This window comes from Oncorhynchus nerka, linkage group LG8 (genome assembly GCF_034236695.1).
Source record: "Oncorhynchus nerka isolate Pitt River linkage group LG8, Oner_Uvic_2.0, whole genome shotgun sequence".
Lineage (NCBI taxonomy): Eukaryota > Metazoa > Chordata > Actinopteri > Salmoniformes > Salmonidae > Oncorhynchus > Oncorhynchus nerka.
Genome location: NC_088403.1, coordinates 38,424,889 through 38,449,948, shown reverse-complemented (window position 1 = coordinate 38,449,948; position 25,060 = coordinate 38,424,889). Strand labels below are relative to the sequence as shown.

The window sequence follows — 25,060 nt, the reverse complement described above, 5'->3', positions numbered from 1 at the left end:
AGTATGGAATTCACAACTAGATCACCTGGCGCATGCTGCACAACTGTGAGTGACTCACAAGGCTGTGGTCTCGGTAGTTCTGTGCTTGTAAACAAAAACAACGGGACTGGGGACTACCGTTAATTTTTCATTATGAAGCTTATGTTACTGGTGAAATGGAAGATCGCAATCTTTATCTCCAAACATATTGCACAAGTTGACTGCAGGTATTTACTTGAGTAGCAACAGATATACAAATTAATTAAAAAAACATAAAATAAGTAGTTTCAACGCTATTGGCGGTATTGGAAAACCATCCCGTGGCTATTTCCAAATGCCCCGGTATACCGCCCAATCCTAGTTGGGAGCTTAAAATCATTTCGTAAAATATTTTATACCCTTCTTACTGTCTGCATTGTTGTCTTGGTGAATCAATCATCTTAGATATTCCCGTTCCATTGCTTTCTTTGCTTCTCAATGTTTTGAGGAGAAAAGATCCAAGGAATCGATTAGACTTTTGACTGTCTCTGTGTGTCCATCCCCTTCAAGCTCCCGATGGGTCGTCAGTGTGTGGCCCACTACCGGCGGCTCCACCGCTACTGTGTCTTCTCCCACGAGGAGCTGCTGTGCAAGATGGCTGCCGACCCCGAGAGCCTGGATGTGGAGCTGGCTGCTGCAGTCTTCAGAGAGATGGGAGAGATGATGGAGGAAGAGACACGGCTCAGACAGGCCTTGCAGGAGATGGTGAGGGACAGGGCCCAGGGTGATTTCTATATAAACAACTTTTTGTCACTTTAGGAGAACTTGACAGGAGGGCCAGGACAGAGAGGGTGAAGTAATGCAAGCGGGGTTTACTTGGGAATACATTATGATGATACACTATCTAACAATATGTTGACATCGCACAATCCCAAAGATATGTTTCAAATGATTTCCTATCACCCCAAAAGTGAATCAATTCTGTAATTTCACATTCGTCCTTTCAGTCTAGTTGAAGTGGATTGTTTTCTGGTTGTGATTTTCCCTCTGTCTGCAGGGTGTGCTGTCCTCGGAGCAGGAGGTGTTTGAGCTGGTCCCTGATGACGAACGGCAGTGTCAGAAGTGTAAGACCACCTGTTTCCTGTCAGCTCTGACGTGTCCCTGCAGCCCAGAGCATCTCGTCTGTCTGCACCACGCCAAGGAGCTATGTGACTGTCCCCTGGGAATCAAGTGTCTACGGTTAGTTACTACAGCTGTGTGATATGGACAAAAGTCCATCTGGAGCAATAACTTCATAACAATGTGCACCAGTTTTTAATTTATTTTCCTTTAAACTACTACTAGCTTAATGGTTGTAGCTATCAATCACCCATGTTAACAAACATTTCATTTCAAACTTCACATTTATCTAAAATAGGCTACTTATCGTAATGATCGCTAAGTGAGTTGTCTAATCAAATTTGATCAAAATTGTATATGTCACATGAGTGAATACAAGCCCTTAACCAACAATGCAGTTTTAAGAAAATACCAACAACAAAGAAAGTAAGAGTTAAGAATAACAAATAATTAGTCTGGGTAGCCATTTGATTAGCTGTTCAGGAGTCTTATGGGGTAGAAGCTGTTTAGAAGCCTCTTGGACCTAGATTTGGCGCTCTGGTACAGCTTGCCGTGCGGTAGCAGACAGAATAGTCTATGACACGGGTGGCTGGGGTAACAATTTTTGGGGCCTTCCTCTGACACTGCCGTGTACAGAGGTCCTGGATGGCAGGAAGCTTGGCCCAGGTGATGTACTGGGCCGTATGCACTACCCTCTGTAGTGCATACGGAGGCCGAGCAGTTGCCATACCAGGTAGTGATGCTCTCAATGGTGCAGCTGTAAAACCTTCTGAGAATCTGAAGACCCATGCTAACTCTTTTCAGTCTCCTGAGGGGGAATAGGTTTTGTCGTGCCATCTTCACGACTGTCATGGTGTGCATGGACCATGTTAGTTTGTTGGTGATGTGGAAGCCAAGGAACTTGAAGCTTTCAACCTGCTCCACTTCAGCCCAGTTGAGAATGGGGGCATGCTCGGTCCTCTATTTCCTATAGTCCACAATCATCTCCTTTGTCTTGATCACATTGAGGGAGAGGTTGTTATCCTTGCACCACCCGTTCAGGTCTCTGACCTTCTCCCTACAGGCTGTCTCGTCGTTGTCGGTGATCAGGCCTACCACTTTTGTCATCAGCAAACTTAATGAGAGAGAACCGTGAGTACAGGAGGTGGCTGAGCACGCACCGCTGAGGGGCACCCGTGTTGAGGGTCAGCGTGGCGGATGTGTTGTTAACTACCCTTACCACATGGGGGCGGCCCGTCAGGAAGTCCAGGATCCAGTTGCAGAGGGATGTGTTTAGTCCCAGGGTCCTTAGCTTAGTGATAAGCTTTGAGGGTACTATGGTGTTGAACGCTGAGCTGTTGTCAACGAATAGCATTCTCGCATAGGTGTTCCTTTTGTCCAAGTGGGGAAGGGCAGTGTGGATTGCATTAGAAATTGCGTCATCTGTGGATCGGTTGGTGCAGTAATGCAAATTGGAGTTGGTCTAGGGTTTCTGGGATAATGGTGTTGATGTGAGCCATGACCAGCATTTCAAAGCATTTCATGGCTACAGATGTGAGTGCTATGGATCGGTAGTCATTTAGGCAGGTTACCTTAGTGTTCTTGGGCACAGGGACTATGGTGGTCTGCTTGAAACATGTTGGTATTACAGACTCAGTCAGTGACAGGTTGAAAATGTCAGTGAAGACACTTGCCAGATGGTCAGTGCATGCTCGGAGTACACGTCCTGGTAGTCCGTCTGGCCCAGCGGACTTGTGAATGTTGACCTGTTTTAAAGTTCTTACTCACATCTGCTGCAGGAGAGCGTGATCACACAGTCGTCCGGGACAGCTGATGCTCTCATGCATGTTTCAGTGTTACTTGCCTCGAAGCGAGCATAGAAGTTATTTAGCTAATCTGTTAGGCTCATGTCACTGGGCAGCTCTCGGCTGTGCTTCCCTTTGTAGTCTAATACTTTTCAAGCCCTGCCACATCCGTCGAGCGTCGGCGCCGGTGTAGTACAATTCGATCTTAGTCCTGTATTGTTGCTTTGCCTGTTTGATGGTTCGTCGGAGGGCATAGTGGAACTTCTTATAAACGTCTGGGTTAGAGTCCCGCTCCTTGAAGCGGCAGCTCTACCCTTTAGCTCAGTGCGAATGTTGCCTGTAATCCATGGCTTCTGTTTGGGGTACAGTGGGGCAAAAAAGTATTTAGTCAGCCACCAATTGTGCAAGTTCTCCCACTTAAAAAGATGAGAGGCCTGTAATTTTCATCATATGTACACTTCAACTAGGACAGACAATATGAGACAAAAAATCCAGAAAATCACAATGTAGGATTTTTTATGAATTTATTTGCAAATTATGGTGGAAAATAAGAATTTGGTCACCTACAAACAAGCAAGATTTGTGGCTCTCACAGACCTGTAACTTCTTTAAGAGGCTCCTCTGTCCTCCACTCGTTACCTGTATTAATGGCACCTGTTTGAACTTGTTATCAGTATAAAAGACACCTGTCCACAACCTCAAACAGTCACACTCCAAACTCCACTAGGGCCAAGACCAAAGAGCTGCCCAGCAACAGCCCCAAAACATCACTGCTCTAGAGGAGATCTGCATGGAGGAATGGGCCAAAATACCAGCAACAGTGTGTGAAAACCTTGTGAAGACAAAGGGTATATAACAAAGTATTGAGAGACCTTTTTTATTGACCAAATACTTATTTTCCACCATAATTTGCAAATAAATTCATTAAAAATCCTACATTGTGATTTTCTGGATTTTTTTTCCTCATTTTGTCTGTCATAGTTACCTTGAAGTGTACCTATGATAAAAAATTACAGGCCTCATCTTTTTAAGTGGGAGAACTTGCACAATTGGTGGCTGACTAAATACTTTTTTTGCCCCACTGTGTGTACATACAGTCACTGTGCACTTATTGATAAAGCCAGTGACTGATGTGCTGTACTCATCAATGCCATTGGAAGAATCCTGGAACATATTGCAGTCTGTGCTAGCAAAACAGTCCTGTAGTTTAGCATCTGTTTCATCTGACCACTTTTTTATAGACAGAGTCACTGGTGCTTCCTGCTTAAATTTTTGCTTGTAAGCAGGAATCAGGAGGAGAGAGCTTTGGACGCGTCTCTGTGTGTGGAGTAAAGGGGGTCTAGAATTTTTTTCCCTCTGGTTGCACATTTAACATGCTGATAGAAATGAAGTGAAACTGATTTCCCTGCATTTTAATCACCACCCACTAGGTGCGCCGCCTCGCGTTTTCCTGTTTGCTTATGACGGTATACAGCTCATTGAGTGAGGTTTTAGTGCCAGCATCGGTCTGTGGTATGTAGACTGCTATGAACAATACAGATAAACTCTCTAGGTAGATAGTGTGGTCTACAGCTTATCATGAGATACTCTCTCAGGTGAGTAAATCCTTGAGACTTTCTTAAATATCGTGCACCAGCTATTGTTTACAAATATTCTTAGGCCCCCACCCAGTGTCTTACCAGAGGCAGCTGTTCTTTTCTGCTAATAGTGTATAACCCACCATCTGTATTTTCTTATTGTCGTCGTTCAGCCACAATTCTGTGAAACCTAACATATTACAGTTTTTAGTGTCCCGGTGGTATGATATACATGCTTTCAGTCCGTCCCATTTATTTTCCAGCGATTGAACGTTAGCTAGCGGAATGGAAGGAAAAGGCAGATTAGCCACTCATCACCTGATCCACACAAGGCACCCTGATCTCTTTCCGCAAAAACTCAGTTTCCTTTTCCAGCGAATCACGGGGATCTGGGCCTGGTCGGGTGTCTGTAGTATATCCCTCGCATCCGACTCATTGAAGAAGAACTCCTCGTTCAATTTGAGTTGAGTAATTCCAGTTCTGATGTCCAGAAGCGTTTTGGTCATTAGAGACAGTAACAGCAACATTATGTACAAAACAAGTTACGAACAACGCGAAAAAACAAACAAAATATCATGGTTGGTTTAGAGCCGATATGACGGCAGCCCTCCCCTCCGGCGTCATCATCATTGTTATGGTCAGTGTCGATAAAAATGTTCTTATCGTCCCAGCTCTACTAAGGAGGGGGGTGGTTGTTGGGGTGGGAGGGCAGCTCTACTGAGGAGAGAGGGGTGGGTGAGTGAATAAATTAGGGAGTTACAAGTGTCTCTGCTGAGAAGGAATGGATAAATGGATGGATGAATGAAGTAGAGGTGTTAGGAACTCAGTACTGCTCAGAAGCCCCCATAAGAGCCCACTGATTAATGATAGTTGTTTTACCTGTCAATGCATCAGTGATGACTTGGATGTAGTTTCACTGACTCAAAATAAATCAAATCTTCATTGAAAGTTGCTTTTTAATGATTCAATAGTACCCTCTTGAAGCTAGGGGGCAGAATTTTCACTTTTGGATAAATAGCGTGCCCAATTTCAACTTCCTGCTACTCATGACAAGAATATAAGATATGCATATCATTCGTAGATTTGGATAGAAAACACTCTGAAGTTTCTAACTGTTTGAATCATGTCTGTGAGTATAACCGAATTTATGTAGGAGGCAAAACCCAGAGGACTAACTGTTCAGATTTTTTGTGTGTTTTTTTCCCCCTCTCTGTTCCCTGAAATGTCTTTGCCATGGGATATTTCATAGGAACCTATTTTCAGTTCCTACCGCTTCCACTGGAAGTCACCAGTCTTTGGAAATTGGTTGAGGTTATTCCTTTGTGCAATGAAGAAGTAGGCCAACTTGGACCTGGGGATACTTTTGTGAGTTGCGCAAGACGTGAAAAGCAGCGCTGGTTTGTTTTCTTTCCTGTATTGAGTACAGATTGCCCTGTCTACAATTTGATTGATTATTAACGTTTAAAAATACCTAACGTTGTATTACAAAAGTAGTTTGAAATATTTTGGCAAAGTTTATAGGCATCTTTTGAAATATTTTGTAGTGACGTTGCGTTTTTGTAAGCTGTTTTTTTCTGTATCAAACGTGCTTTATAAATGGACATTTTGGAAATATATGGACGGAATTAATCGAACAAAAGGAGCAATTGTGATGTTTATGGGACATATTGGAGTGCCAACAAAAGAAACTCGTCAAAAGTAATGCATGTTTTATATTTTATTTCAGCGTTTTGTGTAGGGCCTGCAGGGTTGAAATATGCTAGCTCCTTTGTTCACTGCTGGTGCAGATGGTGCAGGCTATCAGATAATAGCTTCTTATGCTTTTGCCGAAAAGCATTTTTATAATCTGACATGTTGGCTGGATTCACAACGAGTGTAGCTTTAATTGAGTATCTTACATGTGTGATTTAACGAAGGTTTGAATTTTATTGCATTTTATTTGAATCTCTCGCTCTGCATTTCCTCTGGCAATTGGCCAGTTGAGACATTTGCGTCCCGCCTATCCCTAAGAGGTTTTAATATGGGTCAATTTGACCACGTATAGCAATCAATATTAAATAGATTCTAACGCTCTTCTGTCTCTTTGTATTCCAGCTACCGGTATCATCTGGAGGAGTTTCCCTCCATGTTATATGGGGTGAAGTCCAGAGCCCAGTCCTATGACACCTGGGCCAAGCGTGTCACTGATGCCTTGGCTGCTGACCACAAGAACAAGAAAGGTAGGAGGACAATCTGTACTGTAAAGGTGGAAATACTCTGCAAAATATTATAACAATTGTACTATGATACCCCATGCCTCATGTCTTTCTTCCCTGTCTGTGTCTCTGTCAATCTCCCTTTGTCAGACCTGATAGAGTTGAAGGTTCTTCTGGAGGATGCAGAGGACAGGAAGTATCCAGAGAACAGTCTGTTCCGTCGGCTCAGAGAGATGGTGAAGGAGGCCGAAACCTGCTCTTCCGTGGCCCAGGTACTGCTCAGCCGCAAGCAGAGACACAGGTCAGTAGAGTACAGATACACACACTGCTGTTATGTCACACTAAAGTGTATATCCCTATTCTCTACCCATCTCCTGAATTGTGCACTTGCACACTCCACACCATAGAATTAAAAGCATTGGTTTGGTGCCAGCATTCTCCTTTATTGTTTTTACACCATAGGATCTGTGAGGGAGAGTGTGCTAGTGCACACTTTGGGAAAAGGGTAGCAAATCGGGACATAACCTAAAGCATCATTTAGCATGCATACCTCTACCTGTGAGTAATAAATCAACTCAAAGTATATGTCTCTGTATTCCAGTACCAGGCAGCATCCAGAGTGCAGCAGGACTCGTAACAAGCTGACAGTGGAGGAGCTGAAAGTCTTTGTAGAGCAGCTGTTCAAACTGCCCTGTGTCATTGGACAGGCTCGACAGGTCAAAGTAAGTCCCACACCTAATACAGTCACTGGCCCTTCTTAAGAAATTTTCTTTTTAAGATTTTTTTTTTCTTATATCACTGAAGTTGACCTGTCCCCAAACCACTATTAGTTGATTAGTAGTCCTTGATTGTTAGTATTTAACACCATATCCCTCAGCCCTTCATCCCTGTCTCCCTCCCTCCACAGGAGTTACTAGAGAACGTGGAGGACTTCCATGAGAGAGCCCAGGTAGCCCTGGCTGACGAGCTGCCTGACTCCTCCAAGCTGCAGGCCCTGCTAGACCTGGGTGGAGGTCTGGATGTGGAATTACCTGAGCTGCCCAGGCTCAAACAGGAGCTGCAGCAGGCCCGCTGGCTGGATGAGGTGATGACTGATGATATTATTGTACATTAGCGTAGTGTTTTACCTCACTTTGTGCTTTCTTCAGCAGTCTAAAATGTATGTTTTATGGGAGAGGAAAAATATTTAATTGAAACATTTTGTTATCATTAGGTGCTTGTGACGCTGGCAGAGCCCCACCGTGTGACCCTGGAGCTGATGAAGCGGCTGATAGACTCTGGGGTGGGGCTGGCACCACACCATGCTGTGGAGAAGGCCATGGCTGAGTTGCAGGAGATACTCACTGTGTCAGAGAGATGGGAGGACAAGGCCTGCGCATGCCTACAGGCCAGGTAATGATGAAGATACACATTACACACCTATGGAACAGTTCTCTCATCTGCCTAAAGGCCAGGTAAATGAGAATATGACAATGCTTTTCTAAAGTCACCTCAAATCAAATTTTATTGGGCACATACACATGGTTAGCAGATGTTATTGCGATTGTAGGGAAATGCTTATGCTTCTAAAGCCGACAGTGCAGCAGTATCTAACAATTCCACAACAAAACCTAATACACACAATCAAATCAAATCAATCTAGTAAAGGAATGGGATGAGAGTATATGTATATATATATGTATATGTGTATGTATATGTATATATGTATGTGTATATATATATATGTGTATATGTATGTGTATATATATATATGTGTATATGTATGTATGTATATGTATGTATGTATGTATGTATATATATGTGTATATATATGTATATGTGTATATATATATGTATATATATATATGTATATATGTGTGTATATATATATGTATATATATATATATGTATATATATATATGTGTACAAGTATAAAATATATGGATAAGCAGTGACAGAGTGGCTAAGATATGATAGTGAAGGATACAGTATATACACTAGAGGTTCGACCGATACCAATTTATTGGAGGACCAAAAAAGCCAATACTGATTAATCGGCCAATTTTCTTTTTTATTTTTTTTGTTTTTTTTATGTATATGTAATTATTTTTTTTATTTTTTGTAATAATGACAATTACAACAATACTGAATTAACACTTATTTTAACTTAATATAATACATCAATAAAATCAATTTAGCCTCAAGTAGATAATGAAACATGTTCAATTTGGTTTAAATAATGCAAAAACAAAGTGTTGGAGAAGAATGTAAAAGTGCAATATGTGCTATGTAAGAAAGCTAACGTTTAAGTTCCTTGCTCAGAACATGAGAACATATGAAAGCTGGTGGTTCCTTTTAACATGAGTCTTCAATATTCCCAGTTAAGAAGTTTTAGGTTGTAGTTATTATAGGAATTATAGGACTCTATACCATTTGTATTTCATTAACCTTTGACTATTAGATGTTCTAAAAGGCACTTTAATATTGCCAGTGTAACAGTATAGCTTCCGTCCCTCTCCTCGCTCCTCTCTGGGCTCGAACCAGCAACACAACGACAACAGCTACCATCGAAGCAGCGTTACCCATGCAGAGCAAGGGGAACAACTACTAGAAGTCTCAGAGCGAGTGACGTTTGAAACGCTATTAGCGTGCGCTAATTAGCTAGCTATTTCACTTCGGTTACACCAGCCTCATCTCGGGAGTTGATAGGCTTGAAGGCTTGACGCACAACAAAGAGCTGCTGGAAAAACGCACTAAAGTGCTGTTTGAATGAATGTTTACGTGCCTGCTTCTGCCTACCACCGCTCAGTCAGATACTTAGATACTTGTATGCTTGTATGCTCAGTCAGATTATATGCAACGCAGGACACGCTAGATAATATCTAGTAATATCATCAACCATGTGTAGTTAACTAGTGATTATGATTGATTGTTTTTTATTAAATAAGTTTAATGCTAGCTAGCAACTTACCTTGGCTTACTGCATTCGCATAACAGGCAGTCTCCTTGTGGAGTGCAATGAAAGAGAGGCAGGTCGTTATTGTGTTGGACTAGTTAACTGCAATTGGAACCTAACCCTGGCCCCGATATGCAATGTCTCAAAACCCCCTCTGATTTTAAATCAAGATCTGGTTTTGGTATTTTTAATTTAAGTGTTGTCAAAACTTGATGGGGTTAGGATTTGGGCTAAATCAACTGATACTGGTGTAATTGTGTTTTCTGAAACCTGGCTCAGCAAGTCTGTTTTTGATAAAGATATTTGGATAAGTGGTTACAATGTTTATCACACTGATTGGGTTAAGAAAGGTGGGGGGGTGTGGCTATATATGTAAAATCTAGATTCCATGTAAGTGTACCAAAGTCTGAAACTATTTGTAAACGGTTGTAATTTCTTGCTTTGAATATTGAGGTTTCAAAGGGCCTCAATAACTGTGATTGGCTGTTATAGACCCCACTCTGCTCTCGGTGATGCATTTTCTTCTTTGACGCACCTTATGTTCTTTACAGTGAAATGATCTTGATTGGTGATCTCAACTGGTGTTGGTTAAAGCCGGTGAATCTATGAATCTTACCCAGTTGATTAACTCACCCACTCGCCCAAATCTTAAATGCCATATAAATCTACCCTGATTGATTTGATATTGACAAATGTTCCACATAAATATTCTGCGGTTGGTGTTTTTTGTAATGATTTAAGTGACCATTGTGCTGTTGCTGTTAGAAATACTAAGGTTCTAAAGACAAACCCACATTTTATTTGGAAGAGAAATTTGAAGTGTTTTAAGGAACTGGCTTTCTTTCATGATTTGTTTTTTGACTGGAGCAAGATTGAGTTTATCCCTGATGTGGAAACTGCCTGGAAATTCTTTCATGATGGTTTTCCCCAAATAGTAAACAAACATGCCCCATTCTGCAGGTTCAAGGTTAAAGGGCGGGATAATCCATGGTTTTCTTCTGAGGGGTCTTGTATTATTCACGACCGTAATCTAGCCTGGGCTAAAGCAAGGAAATCATGTTCTGATGCTGATTGGCTTATTTTTAGGCAGTTACGAAACAAGTGTTCTTTTCTTCTCAGGAAGGCCAAGTCTGAATATGTTATGTCTGTTACCACTGATAACCTGAATGACCCTAAAAAGTTTTGGAAGGTCTAAGTCTATTTCTGGTAACAGTAATGTTAATGAATTACCGTCATGTGTTTTGTTGTTATACATGACAACTGAAATGCTGAATTGTTTCAATGAGCACTTTGTATCATCTGGTAGACTGTTTGATTCAGTGTCCTCTGTCTCTGTATAACCCTGTGTGGATGAACCAGTGAGAGCTGGTCAAACTTTTTGCCATTCTCAGTGCAGGTTGTACATAGAGGTACACGGGGTGAGATCTTGCGTGGAGCCCCAGATCGAGGGAGATTATCAGTGGTCTTGTATGTCTTCCATTTTCTAATAATTGCTCCCACAGTTGACTTCTTCAAACCAAGCTGCTTACCTACTGCAGATTCAGTCTTCCCAGCCTGGTGCAGGTCAACAATTTTGTTTCTGGTGTCCTTTGGTCTTGACAGCTCTTTGGTCTTGGCCATAGTGGAGTTTGGAGTGTGACTGTTTAAGGTTGTGGACAGGTTGTCTTTTATACTGATAACAAGTTCAAACAGGTGCCATTAATATAGGTAACGAGTGGAGGAATGCAATGCCAGGAATCCTATTTCCACAATAAAAAAATAAAAAGTTCGATAATGGCCATTACTTGTGTCAAATTAGCAACTTTAGCTAGCATGTGTAGTACATGTGTCCAAACACTGGTGCAAGTGAAGGCAAACGTCGGACGAAAACTTCAAAAAGTTATATTACAAGTCGAATAAACTGGTCAAACTTAGTAGAGAATCAATCTTCAGGATGTTGTTATCATATGTATCCAATAACGCTCCAACCGGAGCATTTCTTCATGTCTGTATAAGTAATGGCACACATTGCCATTCCATGACTAGTGCGCGTGACCAGGAACCGGCCCCACATCACACTAGAGGCTTCATTCCATGTTTTACTGACTGTTGACATCTAGTGGAAGGCGTATGAAGTGCAAACAGATCCATAAATTACAGGGAATTGAATAGGCGATGACTTTCACATCGACCCTTTTCAGAATTCTCACTTCCTGTTTGGAAGTTTGCCTGCCATATGAGTTCTGTTATACTCGCAGACATAATTCAAACAGTTTTAGAAACTTCAGAGTGTTTTCTATCCAATACTAATAATAATAATATGCATATATTATCATCTGGGACAGAGTAGGAGGCCTTTCAATTTGGGCACCAATTCATCCAAAAGTGAAAAAAAAGTAAAAAGGGGAGATCCAACTATTTTAAATAATTATAGGCCAATCTCAAAGTTGTCACCCCTGGTGAAAATACTTGAACCCCTTGTAAGTGAACAGCTAAAAGAGTTGTTATTTACTAACTCTATTTTATTAATGTACCAATGGGGCTTCAGGAAGAAGCATAGCACAATTACAGCAGCCATGAAGTTTTTAAATGATATCGCTGAAGCCATTGACAAAAAACAGCACTGTGTCACTTTTTATTGATCTCTCTAAGGCTTTTGATACAGTTGATCATGCTATACTAAGGCAGAGATTGTCGAGTGTAGGTCTTTCGGAGCATGCAGTTGCATGGTTTGCTAACTATCTGTCTGATAGAACTCAGTGCACTCAATTTGGTGGGCTTATGTCTGTGAAATTGTCTGTCTTGAATGGTGTGCCCCAAGGCTCTGTACTTGGTCCTCTCTTATTCACTATTTATATAAATGATTTAGACAAAAATGTCAAATGCACAACTTCATTTTTATGCTGATGATACTGTTATTTACTGTTGTGCCTCGTCTCTTACAAAAGCTTTCCAGAACATGCAAACTGCTTTTTATACTGTTTAACATACCTTGTGTCAATTGAAGCTTATCCTCAATACTGGGAACTAAACGAATGGTGTTTTCTAATGCAAGAAATAGACCTATGAACCTTTCACCTATTACTACCTGTCAGGGCAAGGAGATTGAGGTTGTAACCTCATATAAATATCTTGGAATTTTAATTGATGACGGCCTCTTTTAAATTGCATATTCAACAACTTACAAAAAAAATGAAGCTGAAATTGGGATTTTATTTTTGGAATAAGGCCTGTTTTTCTTTTGAAGCCATAAGGAGGCTAGTATCAGCTACATTTATGGCTTTACTAGACTATGGGGATATTTTATATATTAATGCTTCCGCTCAGTGTTTGAGATCAATTGACACTCTTTACCATGGCACTTTGCGATTTATTTTAAACTGCAAAACTCTTACGCACCACTGCACTTTGAATACCAGGGTTGGCTGGCTTTCTCTAGTCACTCGTAGGCTAAGTCACTGGTATACTTTTATTTACAAAGCCATTGGGGTTTACTACCTTTTTTATTTGTGCATTTTTATTGTTCAGAAATGTGGTGGGTACTCTCTTCGTACGCTGGACTTTATCCTGCTAACTATTCCAAATGTCCGAACTGAATTTGGTAAAAGGGCTTTTATGTACTCTGCGCCATCGTCTTGGAACACCTTACAAAATACTTTTAAACTGGAAGAACTTGTCTCGATTGGTGTTTTTAAATCACTGATGAAGGATTTTGAGGCTGATTCTCTGACCTGTCAATGTTTTTAATTTGCTGTGATATACTCTTGTGAATTCAATGGGTTTTACACGATTACTTGTTGTTTTTCATGTTGCCTGTCTGTAATTTTTTTGTAATGACTTGGTGCTGCCTATCTTGGCCAGGGCGCTCTTGAAAAAGAGATTTTAATCTCAATGAGTCCTTCCTGGTTAAATAAAGATTAAATAAATCCCCCGAGCTGACAAGGTGAAAATCTGTTATTCTGCCCCTGAAAGAGGCAATTAACCCACCGTTCCTAGGCCGTCATTTGAAATAAGAATGTGTTCTTAACTGACTTGCCTAGTTTAAATAAAGGCGTGTGTATATATATATATATATATATATTATATATATATTTTTTTAATCGGCGCTCAAAAATACCGATTTCCGATTGTTATTAAAACTTGAAATCGGCCCTAATTAATCGGCCTTAATTTATCGGCCATTCGATCTCTGATTTACACTACCATTCAAAAGTTTGGGTTCACTTAGAAATGCCCTTGTTTTCCATGAAAACATATATGAAATGAGTTGCAAAATGAATAGGAAATATAGTCAAGACGTTGGCAAGGTTATAAATAATGATTTTTAATTGATATAATAGTGTCCTTCAAACTTTGCTTTCATCAAAGAATCCTCCGTTTGCAGCAATTTCAGCCTTGCAGACCTTTGGCATTCTAGTTGTCAAATTTGTTGAAGTAATCTGAAGAGATTTCACCCCATGCTTCCTGAAGCACCACCCACAAATTCGATTAGCTTGATGGGAACTTCTTACGATCAAGCTGCTCCCTCAACAGGGTTGAGATCCAGTGACTGTTCTGGCCACTCCATAATAGACAGAATAGCAGCTGACTGCTTCTTCCCTAAATAGTTATTGTGTAGTTTGGAACGGTTGTCCTGTTGTAGGAGGAAATTGGCTCCAATTAAGCGCCATCCACAGGGTATGGCATGGCGTTGCAAAATGTAGTGATGGCCTTCTTCAAGATCCCTTTTACCCTGTACAAATCTCCCACTTTACCACCCCCAGACGTCACATTGCCTCCACCATGCTTGACAGATGGCGTCTTGCACTCCTCTAGCATCTTCATTGTTTTCTGCGTCTCACAAATGTTCTACTTTGTGATCCCAACACCTCAACTTAGATTTGTCAGAGCATGACACTTTTTTCCTATCTTCTTCTGTCCAGTGTCTTGTGTTATTTTGCCCATCTTTTCTTTTTTTTGGCCAGTCTGAGATATGGCTTTTTCTTTGCAACTCTGCCTAGAAGGCCAGCATCCCGGAGTCACGTCTTTACTGTTGACATTGAGACTGGTGTTTTGCGGGAACTATTTTATCAAGCTGCCAGTTGAGGACTTGTGAGCCGTCTGTTTCTCAAACGAGAGACACTAATGTACTTGTCCTCTTGCTCAGTTGTGCACCGGGCCTCCCACTCTTTCTATTCTGGTTAGAGCCAGTTTGTGCTGTTCTGTGAAGGGAGAAGTACACTGCGTTGTACTAGATCTTCAGTTTCTTGGCAATTTCTCGCATGGACTAGCCTTCGTTTCTCAGAACAAGAATAGACTGAGTTTCAGAAGAAAGTTCTATGTTTCTGGGCATTTTGAGCCTGTAATCAAAGCCCCAAACGCTGATGCTCCAGATACTCAACTAGTCTAAAGAAGGCCAGTTTTATTTCTTCTTTAATCAGGACAACAGTTTTCAGCTGTGCTAACATAATTGCAAAAAGGTTTTCTAATGATCAATTAGTCTTTTAAAATGATAAACTTGAATTAGCTAACACAACGTGCCATTGGAACACAGGAGTGATGGTTTCTGATAATGGGCCTCTGTACTCCAATGTAGATATTCCATCAAATCTGTTTCCAGCTGCAATAGTCATTTACAACATTAACAATGTCTACACTGTATTTCTGATCAATTTGATATTTTAATGGGCAAAAAATGTGCTTTTCTTTCAAAAACAAGGACATTTCTAAGTCACCCCAAACTTTTGGACAGTAGTGTACATATGAGATGAGTAATGTGAGATGTAATATCTACATTCTTAAAATGGCATTATTAAAGTGGCCAATGATATTAAGTCTGTAGGTTGGCAGCCGCCTCTGTGCTAGGTCTGGCTGTTTAACAATTTGATGGCCTTGAGATTGAAAAACAGCTTCTATTGCTCTGTCCCAGCTTTGAAGCACCTGTACTGACCTTGCCGTCTGGATGGAAGTGGGGTGAACAGGTAGTGGCTCGAGTGGTTATTGTCCTTGATAATCTTTTTTACCTTCCATTGACATGTGTTGTAGGTGTCCGGGATGGGCAGGTAGTTTGTCCCAGGAGATGTGTTGTGCAGACTCGCACTACCCTCTGGAGAGCCCTGCTATTGTTGATGGTGCAGTTGCCGTACCAGGCTGTGATACAGCCCGATAGGAAGCTCTCGATTGTGCATCTGTAAAAGTTTGTCACGGTTTTGGGTGACAAGCCCAAAAAATGTCAGCCTCTTGAGGTTGAAGAGGCGCTGTTGCACCTTCTTCACCACACTGACTGTGTGCGTGGACCATTTCAGTTTCTCCGTGATGTGTACGCCGAGGAACTTAACTTTCCTCCTTCTCCACTACTGTCGATGTGGATATGGGGGATGCTCCCTCCGCGATTTCCTGAAGTCCACGATCATCTCTTTTTGTTTTGCTGACATTGAGTGCGAGGTTATTTTCCTCACACCGCCCTCCAAGTGCCCTCACCACCTCCCTGTAGGCTGTCTCGTCGTTGTTGGTAATCAGGTCTACCACTGTAGTGTCGTCTGCAAACCTGATGATTCAGTTGGAGGCGTGCTTCGCTACGCAGTCGTGGGTGAACAGGGAGTACAGGAGAGGGCTGGGAACACACCCTTGTGGTGCCCCAGTATTGAGGATCAGCGGAGTGGATATGTTGTTTCCTACCTTCACCACCTGGGGGCGGACTATCAGGAAGTCCAGGATCCAGTTGCACAGGGCGGGGTCGAGACCCAGGCTCTCGAGCTTAATGATGAGTTTGGAGGGTACTGTGGTGTTGAGTGCTGAGCTATAGTCAATGAACAGCATTCTTACATAGGTATTCCTCTTGTCCAGATGGGATAGGGCAGTGTTCAGTGTGATGGCGATTGCATCGTCTGTGGACTTATTGGGGCTTTAAGCAAATTGTAGTGGTGTGAAAGGTAGGGTGGAAGTGATCATGATGAAAGAAGTGAGTGCTACGGGGCGATAGTCATTTAGTTCACTTAGCTTTCTTGGCCATTGTTCCTGTTCCCATCTTGAAGCATGTGGGGACAACAGACTGGTCTGCGCATGCTCTGAGGATGCGGCTAGGGATGCGGTCTGGGCCGGCTGCCTTGCGAGAGTTAACACATTTTTTTATTAATGTAGGAGTGCCCACAGTCTTTGGTAGCGGGCTGTGTCGGTGGCACTGTATTGTCTTCAAAGCGTGCAACGAAGTCGTTTTAATTTGTCTGGGAGCAAGATGTCGATGCCCACGACGGGGCTTGTTTTTTTTGTATCCGTGATTGTGAACCCTGCCACATACATCTCGTGTTTTAGGCATTGAATTGCAACTCCACTTCGTCTCTATACGGACTCTTTGCTTGTTTTATTATTGCCTTACGCAGGGACTAACTATACTGTTTGTATTCAGCCATTTTCCAGTTCCATCAATCCACGGTTTCTGGTTCGGGAAGGTTTTAATAGTCACAGTGGGTATAACATCTCTTATACACTTCCTTATAAACTCGCTCACCGAGACAGCGTATACGTCAATGTTGTTATCTGAGGCTACCCAGAACATATCCCAGTCCATGTGATTAAAGCAATCTTGAAGCGTGGAATCTGATTGGTCAGACCAGCGTTGAATAGACCTAAGCACGGGTGCTTCCCAATGGACTCATGGTCAGATTTGCCAAAAGGATGGCGGGGGAGGGCCTTTATGTATTACGGAAGTTAGTGTAGCGGTGATCGAGTATGTTACTCACTTGTGTACTGCAATCGATATGCGCGATGCACTGAAAATCCCGTTGGCTGTACGGACTCCGACGGCATGTCTCCAGCTGGCCATGTCTCTGTGAAACAGTGTTAAAATCCCGGATATCTCTTTGGAAAGGAACTCTTGCCCTAATTTCGTTGACCTTGTTAACTAGGGACTGGACATGAGCGAGTAATATACTCTGAAGCGGTGGGTGGTGTGCGAGTAATATACTCTGAAGCGATGGGGGTGTGCGAGCAACCGAAGCCTCACAAGAAGACCGCTCCGGCACCCTCTCCTCTGTCTGTGTTGTTTTGGGTCGGCCTCTTGAATCAGTTCAAATGCCCTGGGAGATGCAGACAAAGGCACTGATTTGGGAAAGTCGTATTCCTAGTCGTAGTGCCGGTAAGTTGACGTCTCTCTGGTATCCAATAGTTCTTCCCGGCTGTATATAATAACACACAACACTTTCTGGGCTAACAATGTAAGAAATAATACATATCAATACATATAATACATGCCCTCTCTCGTTTACAGCATATGCCTTTAGCTTTGCTGTCATATGCTTGGGTCGTGTTCAATAGGGTACACCTTCGCAAAAATGTTGAGCAAATCCAATTCCTGTTTAGCATATTGCATCAAAGGATGCCTGTAACTGTGAGATGATGAATTTCTCTAAATCCATTATTTCTTGTCGCTTTCCTCCCCCAGGCCTCGGCACAGCATGCTAACCCTGGAGACCATCATGATAGAGGCCAGGAACATACCAGCCTACCTGCCCAACGTCCTGGCCCTCCGAGATGCTCTGCACAAGGCCAAGGAGTGGAGTGCCAAGGTGGATGCCATTCAGGTAGTGTCGCGTCGCACGGTAATTACTAATTATAGATTCAATTTGTGATGTATATAGATGTAGCTACAGGATAGACGGGCATCTCTCAATATTTGTCTTTGATGCGCTCGGCTCTGTTTATACGCAATGGAATGATCATTTGTTAGAAGCTTACATTAGCTATGTTTCCATCAATTTATCGAAAGATTTTAAAGCGGGGGCATCCCCAGTGGCACTGCAGTTGCAGTTCTTGAGGCCTTACTACAGCCCTGGGTTTGATCCTTGTTAACTAGGGACTGGACATTAGCGAGTAATATACTCTGAAGCGATGGGGGTGTGCGAGCAACCGAAGCCGGCTGCCCGTGACAGGGAGAACCGTGAGGCGGCACACAATTGGCCCAGTATCGTCGGGTTTAGGGGAGGGTTTGCCCAGCCGGGATTTCCTTGTCCCATCGCACTCTAGCGACTGACTTCGGTCGCCAGCTGTACGAAGTCCGTACAGGAGTTGCAGCGATGAGACAAGACTGTAACTATCAATTGGATATCACGGATTTGGGGGACGACGACTAATATTCTAATATTGGAACACCAAAATATATGCACATTTTACCAGCAAAGGTCTCTTTCCAGCAAACTGGCTTCTTGGGAGTCAAAAGCTGTGCTTAATGACGTAGTGCAAATAAAAAGCACAACTTTTTCACAGTTGAAGTCGGAAGTTTACACACACCTTAGCCAAATACATTTAAACTCAGTTTTTCACAATTCCTAACATTTAATCCTAGTAAAAATTCCCTGTCTTAGGTCAGTTAGGATCACCACTTTATTTTAAGAATGTGAAATGTCAGAATAAGAGTAGAGAGAGTGATTTATTTCAGCTTTCATTTCTTTCATCACATTCCCAGTGGGTCAGAAGTTTCCCACAATAAGTTGGGTGAATTTTGGCCCATTTCTCCTGACCGAGCCGGTGTAACTGAGTCAGGTTTGTAGGCCTCCTTGCTCATACACGCTTTTTCAGTTCTGCCCACACATTTTCAATAGTATTGAGGTCAGGGCTTTGTGATGGCCACTCCAATACCTTGACTTTGTTGTCCTTAACCTCTTCCTCCTACCTGGCACGCAGGCGTCCCATCTAGAGCTCTGGAAATGCAAATGCGCTACGCTAAATGCTAATAGTATTAGTTAAAACTCAAACGTTCATTAAAATACACATGCAGGGTATTGAATTAAAGCTACACTCGTTGTGAATCCAGGCAACAAGTCAGATTTTTAAAATGCTTTTCGGCGAAAGCATGAGAAGCTATTATCTGATAGCATGTAACACCCCAAAAGACCCGCAGGGGACGTAAACAAAATAATTAGCATATTCGGCGCTACACAAACCGCACAATAAAATATAAAACATTCATTACCTTTGACCATCTTCTTTGTTGGCACTCCTAGATTTACATTTACATTTAAGTCATTTAGCAGACGCTCTTATCCAGAGCGACTTACAATGTCCCATAATCACTATTGGGTCTTTTTTTCCGATTAAATCGGTCCATATATAGCCTATATATCGATCTATGAAGACTGTGATAAATGAAAAAAAATAGCGTTTCATAACGTAACGTCGTTTTTTACAATTAAAAAAGTTGACGATAAACTTTCACAAAACACTTCGAAATACTTTTGTAATGCAACTTTAGGTATTAGAACACGTTAATAAGCGATAAAATTCATCAGGAGGCGATGTAAATTCTATAGGTGTCCGTCTGGAAAAACATGTCCGGAGAAATCTCGACCAAAACATCCGGTCGGAGACCGGAGGGAATCGGTTCCCTTGTGTCGGTTTGACCAAGAATCAAAGCCGAAGCAAATGACAAGACTCTAGACATCGTGTGGAAGCTGTAGGTACTGCAACCTCAGCCCCATTTAATGTCGATCGCCTATAACAATGGGTTGAAGTGGCGGATGGATATATTTTTCAATTTTCAGTGATCAGATTTTCCTGCACTTTTCGATGAAACGCACGTTCTGTTATAGTCACAGCCGTGATTTAACCAGTTTTATAAACGTCTGGGTGTTTTCTATCCACACATACTAATCATATGCATATACTATATTCCTGGCCTGAGTAGCAGGGCGCTGAAATGTTGCGCGATTTTTAACAGAATGTTCGAAAAAGTAGAGGGTCGACTTAAGAGCCATTTTGCCACAACTTTGGAAGTAAGCTTGGGGTCATTGTCCATTTGGAAGACCCATTTGCGATCAAGCTTTAACTGATGTCTTGAGATGTAGCTTCACGAAATCCACATCATTTTCCTACCTCATGATGCCATCTATTTTGTGAAGTGCACCAGTCCCTCCTGCAGCAAAGCACCCCCACAACATGATGCTGACACCCCGTGATTCACGGTTGGGATGGTGTTCTTCGGCTTGCAAGCCTCCCCCTTTTTCCTCCAAACATAGCGATGGTCATTATGGCCAAACAGTTCTATTTTTGTTTCATCAGACCAGAGGACAATTCTCCAAAAAGTACGGTCTTCGTCCCCATGTGCAGTGGCAAACCGTAGTCTGGCTTTTTTTATGGCGTTTTTGGAGCAGTGGCTTTTTCCTTGCTGAGTGACCTTTCAGGTTATGTCGATGTAGGACTCATTTTACTGTGGATATAGATACCTTTGTGCCTGTTTCCTCCAGCATCTTCACAAGATCCTTTGCTGCTGTTCTGGGATTGATTTGCGCTTTTCGCACCATAGTACGTTCATCTCTAGGAGACAGAATGCGTCTCCTTCCTGAGAGGTATGAACTCTGCATGGTACCATGGGGTTTATACTGTGTACTGTGTACTAGTGTTTGTACAGATGAACGTGGTACCTTCAGGTGTTTGGAATTTGCTACCAAGGATGAACCAGACTTGTGGAGGTCTACAATTGAATCCTACAGATGAAGAACCATATATGTGACATTTTTTCCATTTTAAGATAATCAGTTATTTTTATATTATTAATTGTGTGAACCACATTAGGTGTTTTATGGTTGACAAATAATTCACCATACCCATATCTTCCAATAACAATTGATGTTTTTGTTATTTCAAAAAATATTTTTTTTATTGCTGTTTTAATTTGTAGAATGTGGAAGAACAGTATATCTCCAGTGATGATTTCAGTTTGTGGAAGAACAGTATATGTGACATTTTGCATGACTCTTGTAAGATGTCCTTTTTTAACACCTGATATGATGTTTTAAGTACTTTCAAGTACAAATGCCCTTCATGTAAATAACTTAAATGCAATATGTAGTTAATTCATTTGTATAGAGGTTCATTTAAAGGTGCTCTATCAACTTTAGCACTAATGACTTTTCTTAAAAGTTGTGTCATGAAATCTTAGTCTCATTTAAAATGAAGCCCTCAATGTGAACATACCATAGAATAACTACAAAAATAGAATACAATTAAATTAATTCAATCAAAACAAGCACAACTTGTAAATATCAAATATGGATCAATGTGATGTACCAATATGCAGGTCCCTAAGGTCAATATTACAAAACGTTCAGAAAACCATTCTCTTTGCGTTTAACACTATGATCAGCAATTAAGTTTTGAATTGCGTTAAACCCATGCTAAAGGCAAGAAATGTCCTTCTGTACTGAGGTGACAGCAGTAAATAAGTATTAACTGCTTAGAGTTTATGCTAAATGTGGTGACAGTACTGTATATTGTAATGAATAAAAAAAGGCAATCAAGATCAAATGAATACTCACATACTGTATGTGATGACTTATTTGTTTTTAATTAATTCAGATTAAAAAAGGTTCAAATGATCACACACAAAATAATTATCAACAGAACACATTGTACATAACATTTTCTACACTAGGAAGAACATCTTAAAATTAAATTAATTCAATATATTGTGCTGGTTCAAATCATACACAAATTGATTCACATAGAAAACACCTATACATTTAATTTCCTACAATAGGGGTGACATGTCTTCTGAAATGTATTCAGATTCAACACACTATACAGGTTCAGGGGATTAATTATGGTTAATTATGTAGCTTGGTTTAACAACAAATTATTCACTCTGCAGTGATTTATAAAAAGAGCGTGATGCAGCTGGCAAGTAGTTCAGCATGGTCATCAGAACTTGGTACTTGTTTTTTTTGATGGGCAGAGGACTCCAATGCTCTAGCGTAGTGGCTTGCAAAATAGGGAGGTTGAGGTGTAGCTCCTTGTTTTGGTTTGGAGATCAGCCACGATTTCAATCCCTCAAATAGACTGTGGCTCTGTCTGGCGTACAGATTCCAAGGATCCTCAACTGAAATTAGAACAGAAACATTTTAAGTTCCTGACATCAATAAACAGTCAAGCATTAGGATATTTTATTGTTAGAACAACATGTTGCATGTTGATGGGATGTTAGTAAACTATTCTCTGTGCAATACCTGTGACTTTTAACCACCTCACTGAGGTGATCTGTAGTCCAGCTGGTCGCTTGAGGACAGAATCAGGGAGGTGCCTGAAGTCTTCACATTGCATCCCCATCACCTTGAATGGTTTTGCTTCAAATATCATCAGCAACAAATTCAGATCAGGGCTGAGGTATTCTCTGTGTACATCCCCCTTCATCCGAGAGTAGTGGTTCTGGGTTCTTGGGAAAGATGGAATGTGCTCCTTGATGCCCTCTTTCACTGTAGCATGTATCCGATGTGGCCTGTAAGGAGACAACAAGATGTTGTTAAACTTGTATTCTCTCAATGGTCTAGGGACCTGTCTTAGAGTGCAACTGTGTCGCTATAACCGGGGTACAAATCCCGGTCACGCCATTGCCGTTTGTGGCCGGGGGGTCCTGTAGTGAGGCGAGAATTAGGCCAGTGCTGTCCGGGAAGGTAATTGGCACTCACTCCTCAATGCTCAGGTGGTAGTTGGACAGCTTAGTTACCATCATTTTGTTTAAAAGTAATAAACATTTGTATATTTTTGTTTCAGAATTCGCTATTCATCCATTCGATACTATGTTAATGTTTAGAAGTTTGTTTAGAGTACTGATATAGTGAAATAATCCAGGCTGGAATCCATTGCGCATTACCTATTGCTATTGCTTCCCTCTTCCATCTTCTAAAGGAGACCTAGCCTCAGTAGCCTGATCTGGAGACCCTGCAACCTCACCTGCCTCAGCTAACTTTTCCTGAATAACCTGACCAAAACAATTACATTTCAATTAGCAGGTTATTAAAAACTAGTACAGAGAATACAATAGGTTTGTAATTGATATTCATATAGACATTAATTCATATTTTCACTTGCCTGAAGACTGCTGTTGGTTAGCTGGAACATAGACATGAAAGTGACCTTGCACACATTCAATCTCTGGCCTGCTTGCTGTACATGGTATTTGAAGGTTTGTTTCCGTCATTTGTTCTCCTCAGGTTTACGTCTCCGCTTCACCTCATGCTGCAATAAAAATTGACAATGATGAATTCAGAATTTAATATACTGTAGCACATTCAGGATATTGCTTGATCAGGATCTCCATCTTTCACACACTCCCAATCTATACACAGAATGAGTTTGTATTGCACCATTGTGTAACACTGCACTTTTAGAGTTAATGTTAATGTACGTATCATTACTGTCAAAGTTTAACTATGCAAGTGTTCAATATAGCTATTATAATAATAGGCGTTTTGTCTTATTTCTAACCTGTTCTAAGCCAGAGAGAATCAACGCTTGTTGTTTCTCGTATGCGACCGTGTAGAAACTGTTGAACAGATGCAGCTTGCGCTCATCAGTCAACTTTCCACAATCCTTTCTGCACGTCGTGGAACACGCTCTTCCCTGCAGGATACAGTGTAACTAGCTAGCTACTGTAGCCATGTCGAATCATCCGGTGGATGGAGAAAAAGTAGCTAGCTATGTTTCTTCTATAATCTAGCAATAACATTTGTAACGATAATGTATGAGTTAGTAGCCAAAGACTTTAGCTAATATGTTTTCTCTATAGTTACAAATTAGACAACCCAGAACATACATGTTAGTTACTGTACTCTATAGCTAGCTAGCTTGATTGTTTGATATACGGTTCTTCCACATACCTCTTTTGGACAGCTTTTCCCCGTTTTTTTCTTGACCCTTACGATTTGTATAGGGTTTTCCCGCATCCCGTAAGATCTTCCTTTGCCTGTCTTTCCATTATTTTAGTTTCTTTCCCACATTTCTGCGATTTTCATCAGCAACAGAAAGGTTGTGCGCTTGTCCGTCCATTCTGAGTGGTGCACATAAACGGTTATTCCACGAGAGCCTATTTTTAAATTTAAAATTATTGTTAATTAGCGCGTGGAAAGCTTGTGAAACCGGTTCACTATAGAAAAAGGGTGTCCAATAATGATTTTTCATTCTTTTTTTTTATGTCACATATATGGCTCTTCGTCTGTAGGATTCAATTATATTTCTGAGGTCTTGGCTGATTTATTTAGATTTTCCCATGGTGTCAAGCAAAGAGGCACTGAGTTTGAAGGTAGGCCTTGAAATACATCCACAGGTACACCTCCAATTGACTCAAATGATGTCAATTAGCCTATCAGAAGCTTCAAAAGCCATGACATAATTTTCTGAAATTTTCCAAGCTGTTTAAAGGCACAGTCAACTTAGTGAATGTTAACTTCTGACCCACTGGAATTGTGATACAGTGAAATAATCTGTCTGTAAACAATTGTTGGAAGAATTACTTGTCATGCACAAAGTAGATGTCCTAACCGACTTGCCAAAACTATAGTTTGTTAACCTCTAGTGACACCCCATCCCGGATCCGGGAGCGTAATCATCGACTGACACTAATTAGCATAACGCAACGTACATAAATATTACTAGAATTTTTTGGGGTGTTTTTTAAATATATATTCATAATATATCAACCGGGACAGCTTTTTTCAGTAAGACCGGGTGGAAAAATGGCTACCTCCTGTATTTTACGCGAGAATCACT

The 25,060-nt window shown here is 41.3% G+C and overlaps 1 protein-coding gene across 11 annotated transcripts in view; it reads left to right on the top strand.

Annotated features, from left to right (window-relative positions):
* Positions 1-25,060, top strand: part of LOC115133259 (lysine-specific demethylase 5A-like) — an 88,135-nt gene that overhangs the window by 45,733 nt on the left and 17,342 nt on the right. For 9 of the 11 annotated variants that reach the window (XM_029666308.2, XM_065021771.1, XM_029666310.2 and 6 more), the window contains 8 exons: positions 529-723; positions 1,016-1,197; positions 6,533-6,657; positions 6,784-6,934; positions 7,235-7,355; positions 7,541-7,717; positions 7,847-8,025; positions 17,967-18,123. In XM_029666308.2, coding sequence (XP_029522168.2) covers positions 529-723; positions 1,016-1,197; positions 6,533-6,657; positions 6,784-6,934; positions 7,235-7,355; positions 7,541-7,717; positions 7,847-8,025; positions 17,967-18,123 — 1,287 coding nt within the window. The remainder of the gene's footprint in view (positions 1-528; positions 724-1,015; positions 1,198-6,532; positions 6,658-6,783; positions 6,935-7,234; positions 7,356-7,540; positions 7,718-7,846; positions 8,026-17,966; positions 18,124-25,060) is intronic. The other 2 variants (XM_065021775.1, XM_029666309.2) reach the window with 1 other exon arrangement.